Here is a 10,042-nt window from a genome sequence, read left to right as displayed (position 1 = left end):
GGGGGTTTGCGGGCAGGGGGAATGTGAGGGGAGGGGGCGGCGGGTCGCGATATGTCGCGATAGGTCGCGCCCCCCACCCGGGGGCCCCCCCCTCCCCCGATCCCAGCCCCGCGCGCGCCGCCCGCGCTCACCGCCAGCGCCGCCGCGCCCACTTCCGGGCGTGGCCACGCCCACTTCCGGCACGTCCCGCCCCATAGAGCCGGGAGGGGGCGTGGCCGGAGCGGCGCGCGGCAAGATGGCGGCGGCCAGGGTGGGGGGGGAAGGGGGGGAAAACTGGGAGGGCAAAGGGACGGGAAGGGGGTAAAAGGACAGAGGAAGGAGGGAGAGTGGGAAAAGCAGGTTAAAATGGCAGGGAAAAGGTAAAACGGGGAAGGAGAAGGAAAAAATGTCGGGAAAGGGGGGAAAAGAAAGGGAAAGTGGGAAAGGGGAAAAACGGGGAAAAAGGGAGGGAAAGGGGAAAAACGGGGAGGGGGGGAAGGAAAAGGAGGGGAAAGGGGTGAGTCTGGGGGAGAGGCAGGATGGGAGGAAAAGAGGAGATAAAAAAAGGTGGAGAGTCTGGGCAGACGAAAGGGGATTTTTTTGGGGAAAATGGAGACCTGGGGGACTTATGGGTTCTGGGCAGCGGGGTTTGTTTGGGGGGGCCGGGGTTAGGAATCGTGTCCAGTAGGATTTGGGGAGGTCCCTGTGTGCAGGCACTCCCAGGCCTGATATCCCTGTGCTTTCCCTGTTCCCTCCAGCTCTGCTTCCTGCGCCGGCATCTCCTGTGGCCGCTGATCCCGCAGCGCGGCTACCGGGGGGATTCCCCCACGGATTCCGGGAAGGACGTGCTGGAGATCCCGCTGCCCCCCTGGCAGGAGCGTCCGGACGAGCCGCTGGACACCAAGAGAGCCCGGCTGCTGTACGAGAGCAGGAAAAGGGGGATGCTGGAAAACTGCATCCTGCTCAGGTGGGCTTGGCTCTGAGGATTCCAGGTCCTTTGATTAACAGGGAAGAGATTATTGAGGTAGTGCAAAAATCCGTGGGATAAGTTGCTCCAAGATCTTGCTGTTTCAGGATCCAGTGATGGAGTAGAGCTGGGTGAGCTCAGTGAGCCAAAATCCTTTGGGAAGGATGTATGTAAATCCTGGGACATGTGAGCGCAAGGCCGGTTGGATTTTGGGATTGAAGGAGAGATTAGAGACATAAAATTGTGGAATTCTGGAATGGTTTGGGTGGGGAAGGACCTTAAGGAAACCTTTCCCTATCCCAGGTTGCTCCAAGCCCTATCTGATCTGGCTTGGACACTTCCAGGGATGGGGCAGCCACAGCTTCTCTGGGAAGTCCATTCCAGAGCCTCAGCACCCTCTTAGGAAAGGATCCCTTTCCAATATCTCATGTGAACAAGCACATGGAATCCTGGAATGGTTTGGGATGGAAGGGACTTAAGGGTCATCCAGTTTCACCCCCTGCCATGGGCAGGGACACCTTCCAGCAGACCAGGCTGGATAATGGGATTCCAGGGGTGGAGATTCCAGAGCTTCTCTGGGAATGCCGTGCAGGTGTTTTCCCACCCTCTGAGGTGCGGGAGAGCAGGCTGGGTGTCCGTGTTTTCCAGGATCCCATTGAGCTGGTTCTTAGATCCCAGCTCTTCCTTCATCTCCCGCCCATCCTGATCCATCCCTCTGCAGCCTCTTTGCCAAGGAAAACCTGGCGCGCATGAGCGAGGAGCAGCTGAACCGCTACGACCGCCTCATCAACGAGCCCAGTAACGACTGGGACATTTATTACTGGGCCACTGGTACGTGTGGCCACGCCCTGGGACACCCGCTCGGCACCGGGGGACAGCGCTCAGCTGATTGTTCCCTCTTTTCCCCTCAGAAGCCAAGCCCACGCCGGCGGAATTCGACACCGACGTGATGGCCATGCTGAGGGAATTTGCCAAAAACAGGAACAGGGAGCAGAGGCTCCGGCAGCCGGACCTGGAATATCTGTTTGAGCCACCGCGCTGAGGGAGGGGACGCCTCTGTCCCCGTTCCCTGGAGTAGCGCAGGGACATGGGGCTCTGGACTGGCGTTTCCACCTTCCCTATGGTTTTCCTCCTCTCTCAGCAGCCTCTGGACACTCGTGGAATGCTGAATAAAGCCCTGGCTACCCGCCTTGCCTGGCTGCTGGCCTTGCCCCTCTCCTGCTTTGTGACATCGGGGTCGGGCCCTCGGTGACATTCCCAGCTCAATCTGCCACATGCCACCTCACTGACATTCCCAATTCCCACCTTCCCCTTTTCCCAGGACCCCCAGGAGGTGACCCCACCCCGGGGCGGGGGCTGGAGCGGGACATTCCCGGTGTCCTCCAGCGACAGCCAGGGAGGTTGTCCGACCTCCTGCCGTCGGTGACAGCCTCCCGGGAGGTCCCCGTTGTCGCGGTTACCAGGAGACAGAGTCGCGTTCCACGGGCACATTCCAGCTTCCGGGCCTGCTGGGAAGGCCCCGCACCTCCAGTGCACCTCCAGCCATGGCGTAGCGCCTTGCCTCGGGCCATTCCCGCCGCCAGGGGCCCATTCCCAGAGCCAGGATGCCGTCCCTGCCGCAGGACTCGCCCGCCGCGGGATTGGGGACGGGGTTCCCCATGGTGAGGGGCCCCCCCTCCGAGCTCAGGGATTTCTACGTCACCACCTACCAGGCGGCCTTCGGGAAGAGGCCCACGGGGTCGCCCCAAAAGCTGAAGGAAGGGCGCGTTTTGGGGATCGAGCCCCCCAGTGACAGGAGCATCCGGCCCCTCCTCGGCGTCCACGCCGGCTCGGGATACGTTGTCAACAACTACTCATCGCTCAGATCCCTGATCTCCCCGCACGTGGAGCGGTAGGTCCCTGCTCCAGGAGTTTGGGGGGCGCGTTTTGGGATCGCTCCATCACAGCCATTCCCACCACAGCCAGGACACCGACGTGTCCACCACCTCCGAGGACTTCAAGGTCTTCGGGCGCCCGGATTACCAAAGGATGTTGCCCGAGCATGTGGATGATCCGCAGTGTCCGTATCCCACCGGCTTCTCCTTTTCCCGCCTCCGTTTCGGGGAGGTGAAAGCCCCGAAAGCATCCGGGGAATACGGCACCCAGAGCCACTGTGCCAGTCCTGCCAAGCCAGGTATCGTTTTGGGGTCTTGGGAATCCCAGGGAAAGCTCCAGCCTTAGTGGGAGGGTTTTGGGGTGTTGAGATCCCAGGGAAAGCTCTATTCCCAGGAGATTCTGGGGTCTTGGTTATCCCAGGGAAAGCTCTGTCCTTAAGAGGATTTTGGGGTGTTAGGATTCCTAGGAAACCGCCATCTGCAGGAGGGTGTGAGGCCCTGGGGGTTCCAGGTCCAGCTCCAACATCAAGAAGGTTTTGGGATTATTGATGGTCCCAGAGCCATATCCAACTCTAGGGATTTTGGGATGTCAGTGTTCCTGGCGCCAGGTCAGACCTCAGGAGGTTTTGGGAGTATTGGAGACCCCCTGCCCCCCTCAGACACAGTGGGACAGGTGTATCCAGGTAATGCCAGGCCTGGGGACACGGGGGACATCCCTGCTCCATCTGCTTCCCACAGATGTCCCACCGAGGGTAACGGAGCTGTCGGGCTGCACCGGGAGCGCCCCGAGGAGTGACCTCACCCTGCCAGAGCAGCCTGTGAGCCCCGTCCCCACCGTGTCCCCTGTCCCCCCGCCCCTCAGCACCCCAGGGGACACTTTTCCTATCCCACAGCTTGATGTCGGTGATGGTCGGATGGATTCCTTTCCTGACATGTGCAGCACTGTAAGCAAAGGGATGGGGTGGCGAGGGCAGGGGACACTCTATCCCCGTGCTCCCAGTGGGCTCTGAGGCGGCCATGGGAGCTGCCTGGGCATGGGAATGAGCAGGATCTCATCCCTGTGTCCCCCCACACCCGCAGCCTGCAATGGGCCAGCCTGCCCCCTTTGCCCCCCCGGAGCTCCGAGTGGGACCCAAGGGAGTCATTGCCGTGAAGGTCGGTGCAGCCCAGCCATGTCCCCTGTCCCCATCCCTTTTCCCAAGGAAGCACGTTCCCAACCCGCTGCATCCCACAGAAGCCACTGGCCTACAGCACTGTCCACAACAAGTTCCTGAACAAGCTCTCGCCGCTGGCCCCCGTAGCACCAGGTGAGTTTGTGGGGGGATTGCAGCCCCCAGGAGGAGTGGACACTCCCCTCACCAATCCCTCCTGGATTTTCCAGGCTGGTGGGCACAGCCTCCAATCACCTGGGCCCCGAGATCTGTGGAGGGCATCCAGATCCCGAGTCCCAGTGGCTTCAGCACCAACAACCGCCCCACCATCCTGTGGCGCGTCGATGACCCCCTGACATGACCCCCCAAAAAGTGCTGCTGCGCCCTGGGAATCCCATCCTCGGCTTTTCCCAAATGCCCGTAGGAGGAATAAAGACCCTGTGTGATGCCATGGGGTTGCTCCCTCATTTTGGGGGTTTCCTGCATCCCAAAAGCTTGGCAGGAGGGGTGTGGGTGGTCAGGGGGTGTCGCCTGGCTAGCTGCCGCTGGAGGGCTGTACGAGCCCGGCTTTCCAGCTTTCCGAGCCGGCTTTGGGATGACACAGCTGATTTGCGGCAGGAAAATCTGGGCAGGGCTGTGGTGGGAAGCAGGAGGATGAGGAGGAGGAAGGACCCCGCAGGGTGGGCAGCCGTGGCACGGGGGGCACTTGGAGAGGCTTCATCCATATCTTCCCTGTCCATGGGGAATGGGATCTGTGCCCCAGGGAGTGGCTCCCGGCAGGGTCCCAGGGGATGTGAGGAATCACAGAGGGGCTCCCCACCAGTTTAGGGACCCCCACCCAGTCAAGGCATCCACACACAGCTCAGGGAGCCCCTCCTGCCAGTCAGGGATTCCCACCCAGCCCAGGGACCCCACACTCAATTTAGGGCCTTGCACCGAATTCAGGGTGAGGACGCTGGTGCCAGGCTGCTGGAAGAGGGGCTGGGAATGCTGGGGTGCGAGGGGGCCCTGCCTGGTTTGGGGGCAGAGCCGGGACATGCAGGACAGGAATGGGGCTGGGTAGGCGTGGGAACGGTGGGGCGGGGCATGAATGGAATTGGTGGGCGTGGCCCAAATGGGCGCGAGCTGAGGGGCGGGGCTGTACCCCAGTGGCGCGGGCTCCCATTGGCCGCGGCGCGTTGCCATGGCCACGGCGTCGCCCTCCCCCCCGCCGGGCCCGGTGCAGGTCCCGGTGCCGGTCCCGGTGAGCGATGGGCAGCGGCGGCTCCTCGGGGCGCGGGGCCCGGCTGGCGGCCGCCGAGGGCCCCGACGGCGTCGAGCAGCGGCTGGAGGTGCGGGGCCGGCAGGTCCCGGCCGAGCTGTGGGCTCAGCAGGGGCTGCGGAAGCTCTACCTGAGCGACGCGGGGCTGCGGGAGGTCCCGGACGAGCTGGCGGAGCTGCAGCACCTGCGGACCCTCGCCCTGGACGGCAACGAGCTGATGGAGGTGCCCGAGGCCGTGTGCGACCTGCCCCACCTGGCGCACCTGTACCTGGGCCGCAACGGGCTGCAGGGGCTGCCGCCCTCCTTCGCCCAGCTCCAGAGCCTGCGCTGCCTCTGGATCGAGGGAAACTTCTTGGCGCACTTCCCCCGCGCCCTCCTGCAGCTGCCGGAGCTGCGCAGCCTGCAGCTGGGGGACAACCGGCTGTGCCGGCTGCCCGCGGCGCTGCCCCGCATGGCCGGCCTGCGGGGGCTCTGGCTCTACGGGAACCGCTTCCAGGAGTTCCCGCCCGTGCTGCTGCGCATGGATCACATCCGCGTCCTCGACCTGGATCGCAACCGCATCGCCAGCTTCCCGGACCTCAGCGGCCTCGCTTCCCTGCGCCTCCTGTCCTACGACCACAATCCCGTCCGGCAGCCACCCTGTGTCGGGGATGAAGTGCAGCTGGTGGGGGACGGGGCGCAGGAATACATGGAAGCGCGGCAGGAGCGGCTGCAGAGCCTGCAGCGCCAGGAGGAGGAGGAGGAGGGCACGGAGGCCGCCCCGGTATCCCCCGAGGATGGGCCGGAGGATGGGGAGGGGGAAATTGCGGCCCTGACAGGATCTCCTGAGGAAACGTGAGCCGCTGTCCCCCTGAAGGGGTGCAGAGCCTCCACCTGACTCCCAGGGAATTCCCATCTAGGGCCGGGAAAGGAGGAAGTTCACAGCCTCCACAAAGGAAAACCAACGGTCTGAGGAGCAGCCTTAGCCCGTTGGGACAGCACCGTTGTGTCCTGGATTGGCAGGGCTCACGGATCCCAATGGTTATCCCACCTGAGAGCATGCCGCCTACTCCTGGGTGCCTTGGATTGGGATACAGCCTCCTTCCCTGAGGTGTTCACCTCACTGCCGCCCCACGAGAACGAGGACATTTCCACTCCTCCACCTCTGAAAATCCTTTACTTCTCTCCCAATGGGCAGGACAGGAAAAAGCAATGCTGGTTGCATCCATTCCATGGATCCCATCATCCTAGAGAGCTCTGAGGTTTGGGAACAAAGGCACAGACCCTGAGAACCCCATCCTCCTGCGGGAATTGGGCTGGGGCAGAGAATTTTCCACCAGGCTCCTCTTGACCATCAGGTTTGGGAAGGAGCTGATGGAAATTCCACCTGGATCAAAGCACTGCCTCTCTCCAACCTGGACAGGGTTTTGCCTCTGTGGGAAGAGCAGGCTCATCCCTGGCACTCTGTCCCAAAACGGGCACCAGATCCAGGGCTGACACCTTATCCTTCCTCTTCCTCTCTCCAAGTGCCTCTTGGACCAAACGCAGGCAATAAAAAGCACAAATCCAAGGAATTTGTTGTGAGAGAAAAGTGGTGGGGACCAGCCTCAGGGAAGGGTTTATTTGGGATCCCCTAAAACCAAGTGGCATATCCTGGTGTGCAACCAACAGCTCCTCTTATTTTGGACATCCAAGGAATCCTGATTCCCTCCGTCCATCTCTGAGCTGAGCCTTTGTGGTGGAAAGCTTGGGGATCCGAGGTCTGCAGCTCACTGGAGGTTTCAAACCACACATCCGCTTTTAATGGCCATGGATTTGGGTTTGGGGCTGGGAGGCAGCCAGAGCTCCTGCCACATCCGCTCCGGCACTGCAGGGTGATGCTGCCGGCTTTTCCCGCCACTTCCTATTCCGCAGCAGGAACCACGGCTATTTTGGACACGTGGAACTTCCTCAGCTGCAGGATGTGCAGGAGCTGTCGGTGCCAGCTCCTCCGGGGTAATTTCAGGGATTTGGGGCTTAGCAGGAGCTTTGAATCAGGTCTTCCCAATAGGTGCAGGCTGTCAATCCCTTTTCCCACCCAGGTACCCATCACTGTAAGGCACAGCATCCCATCCACCGACGACATCCCAGAAACACACTCCTGGAATTCTGGGTGTCTCCCAGCCCTTCATGCCATCCCTCCAGGGTGCTGCTGCTTTATCTGGGAAGACACTGCTGCTAATTAGCAAGGAATTATCCATGATCCCGAGGGTGCTGACCCTGGCAGAGACCCTCAGCATTCCAAGCCCCTGATTTAGGCAAGATCTGATGCCATCAGCTCCATGCAGATCCCTGCCAGCCCACCCATTCGGCAGGAATTGGGATGCAGGTGGCTCTGGATGCCACCAGCCTGTCCCCATGGCTGGGATCAGATCCAGGAGCTCTGACACCTGGGATAGAGGGCTCCTCCCTCTCTGCAGCCTTTTCTCAAGCTTTTCCCAAGGAGCTGGGTCGGGATCCAGGCACCGGTGACGATGGTGGTGACACCAGGACCAGGAGCTGCCGCAGTCAGTGGGAATCTGACAGATTCCAGCTCCGCTCGAGTATTTTGGGGCCGCTGGCACCGGCGAGTCCCCGCTGCCGGCAGTGCATCATCCATACGTCTGTCCCTATATATATCCCTGCCTCCTCTCCCGGCCCCGCGTGCGACGGTTTGTGGCCTCTCCGCAGCTGGGATCACGCTGCTATTTCCATCTGCTCCTGCTGCCTGCCAGCACAAAGCAACGGGATCGGGAATCGCTGCGGATCCGTGCAACAGGAGCGCCGGGATCGCTGCGCTTTCAAAGATTTGGGAGGATAAAAGGAGCCCGGCGTTGGTGTAAAAGCCCAGGCAGAGCCAGGATTGGTGGCACCAATGCTGTTGGCAGCTTGGGAATGCCAAAATTCCCAGGTTTGGCTCAGCTGGAGGTGGAGCATGGGTAGGCAGCAGCCACCTCCCCTCCACCAGGGTGCAGGTGGCAAGGGGACAATGTCCCCTGTTGCCACCTCCAACTCTGCAACCCAGGCCTGAAAGGTGGATCCAGAGGGATCTTATCATGTGCAGGGAGGACACGGATGGCCCTCCTGCCATCCCTGCGTTTGGAGTTTCATTTATTTATTCAAGACCAGCATTCCGTGAATTATTTAACAGCCACCAGTGCCTTTTCCATGGCACCAGGACACAAGATATGGTTCCCTGCCTCTTCCTTCTCTTTGGAGTCACATTCCAGTGCCTGTCCCATGCCAAGGAACTCAGCTCAGACCTGGATGGGATGGGAACTCACTTGGCTCCAAGCAGGCTGCGGGGATCGCTGTTGTTTCTGAAGCCCCCATGGGGATCCCAATCCTAGCAGGATCCCAGAGTCTGGGTGGGATACTCAGTGATGGATGGGATAATACTGTGGGAATGCTCAGGGCTGGGGGGGATAACACTGTGGGAGGGGGATGCTTAGTGCCAAGGGGATGCCCATCCAACTGAACTGTGGTGCTCACCCAGGTGTGATGCCCCCATTCCCAGCCCAGGATCCACCCCCTGCTTTTCCCCAATCCCACAGATGACTCACACTGGCAGTTACTGACTGACCTTTATTACTGAGAGCAGGGGCTGCCTCCAGAAAACGAGGGGCCCCTCTCCCCAAAAATAGGATTCTTCAAAGGAGACGCCTCAACCTGTGTGCCCCATCCTTGGCATCGCCAGTGAGCACCCCCCACTCCAGCCGCTCCTCAGCCGGGCCAGGCCGGGCTCTTTAATGGATTTTTTATCTTTTTTTTTCCTTTTTTTTTGTCTTTTTTTTTTTTTTAATTTTTTTTTCCTGTTTGTCTTTATTTTACACACCAGTTGGATGTTACCGTCACATGAAGAAGAGAGAACCTGAACAAGATCACGGCTACGAGCTCTAGAGTTAAAAATGAACACACAAACCCCCGGGGAGCCCGACCGCGGACGAGGAATCCAGCCTGGAAAAGCGGGGTGCCCGAGGGGCCGTGGGGGGCACCCGGCTTGGCACAGCCCTGGCCCTGCCACCTCTTCCCCAGGCATGTAAGTCTCTTCTTTTATGTTAAAAAAAGAGAGAATATGACAAAAATACAAATGTCCCTAAAAGCGTTGTTATTACTGTAATAGCAGTATTATGACTTCTCTCCAGATTGTCCAAAATCGTCTAAATTGGGGCTGTGGGAGCTGCTGGGAGCCAAGGTTGCCACGGGGGGAGCAGGAAGACTGAGGATGATCTGGCGTCTGCCACGGAGAGCCACCACCGACCCCCTTGTCACCCCTGTGGGGCTCCCAAGTAGGTCTGTCCCTGTTTTTGGGGGTCGCAGGGAGTGGGAAGGGGTCTGGCGTGTGCATCCCAGGGCTCCGTGGGGATGCTGCTGCTGGCACTGATCCTGCCAGGCTGGCTGTCCCAAGGAATGCCACCAGCCCAGGGAATGTCACCTGCCCTCGATGGGGACAACAGCGCTCGCTCCACCCTTTATCCCCAGGGGTGGGCACGGAGCTCCCGGAGCAGCCCCGGCGCCCGGATCAGCCCGGCTGGAAGGGGACCCTGTGGAGCTCCGCATTCCCCCGAGGAGCCCCTTCCATCCCGGGCTGGGGGCGAGGGCAGGACCGGGGTCCCCAGGGCGGCTGAGGGACCCCCCGCTCCCGCCGAAACCCAAGACGGAGGTAAAGCATCGAACCCAGCTGAAGGCAGTGCACGAAGGAGCCCGCTTTGGATAAGGAACTGTGTCATGGCTTCCGATCCCAGGAAAAGGGGCTGTCCCCTCCCCTCGGTGTCCCCCGCCAGCCCCGGGAGACTCGAGGGGGCGGGGGGGG

General features: G+C 60.9%; 4 protein-coding genes and 1 long non-coding RNA gene across 9 annotated transcripts in view; 4 read left to right on the top strand and 1 right to left on the bottom strand.

Annotated features, from left to right (window-relative positions):
* Positions 1–154, bottom strand: part of CPSF7 (cleavage and polyadenylation specific factor 7) — a 7,550-nt gene extending 7,396 nt beyond the window's left edge. For both annotated transcript variants that reach the window (XM_041470422.1, XM_041470423.1), the window contains exon 1: positions 132–154. The gene's annotated coding sequence lies outside the window, so the exon portion shown is untranslated. The remainder of the gene's footprint in view (positions 1–131) is intronic.
* Positions 155–182: 28 nt separating this feature from the next.
* On the top strand, positions 183–2,135 carry SDHAF2 (succinate dehydrogenase complex assembly factor 2). Its single transcript, XM_041470414.1, has 4 exons — positions 183–250; positions 738–946; positions 1,668–1,777; positions 1,858–2,135. Exons 1-4 carry the CDS (start codon positions 236–238, stop codon positions 1,986–1,988), a joined length of 465 nt encoding a protein of 154 aa, XP_041326348.1. The 5' UTR covers positions 183–235; the 3' UTR covers positions 1,989–2,135.
* Positions 2,136–2,280: 145 nt separating this feature from the next.
* LOC121355184 lies at positions 2,281–4,422 on the top strand. Of its 4 annotated transcripts, XM_041470413.1 has the most exons (7): positions 2,281–2,837; positions 2,908–3,119; positions 3,559–3,638; positions 3,761–3,764; positions 3,901–3,975; positions 4,055–4,127; positions 4,202–4,422. In XM_041470413.1, the coding sequence occupies exons 1-7, from the start codon at positions 2,551–2,553 to the stop codon at positions 4,317–4,319; spliced, it is 849 nt and encodes a 282-aa protein (XP_041326347.1). In that variant the 5' UTR covers positions 2,281–2,550; the 3' UTR covers positions 4,320–4,422. The 4 variants fall into 4 exon arrangements, with proteins under 4 accessions (XP_041326347.1, XP_041326346.1, XP_041326344.1 ...); XM_041470412.1 differs by having other exon boundaries at positions 3,714–3,764; positions 4,055–4,422; XM_041470410.1 differs by having other exon boundaries at positions 3,559–3,764.
* A 770-nt stretch (positions 4,423–5,192) lies between these two features.
* Positions 5,193–6,709, top strand: LRRC10B (leucine rich repeat containing 10B). The gene has a single exon (XM_041470406.1). The coding sequence runs from the start codon at positions 5,222–5,224 to the stop codon at positions 6,068–6,070; it is 849 nt and encodes a 282-aa protein (XP_041326340.1). The 5' UTR covers positions 5,193–5,221; the 3' UTR covers positions 6,071–6,709.
* A 2,389-nt stretch (positions 6,710–9,098) lies between these two features.
* LOC121355210 lies at positions 9,099–9,949 on the top strand. The gene is made up of 3 exons (XR_005955393.1): positions 9,099–9,268; positions 9,375–9,518; positions 9,712–9,949. It is a non-coding gene; the product is annotated as an uncharacterized LOC121355210 (long non-coding RNA).
* The last annotated feature ends 93 nt before the right edge of the window (positions 9,950–10,042 follow it).

This window comes from Pyrgilauda ruficollis, unplaced genomic scaffold (genome assembly GCF_017590135.1).
Source record: "Pyrgilauda ruficollis isolate IOZ18807 unplaced genomic scaffold, ASM1759013v1 scaffold245, whole genome shotgun sequence".
Taxonomy (NCBI): Eukaryota; Metazoa; Chordata; class Aves; order Passeriformes; family Passeridae; genus Pyrgilauda; species Pyrgilauda ruficollis.
Note: the sequence above shows the minus strand (reverse complement) of the source record. Positions and strands in the feature narration are given on the sequence as shown.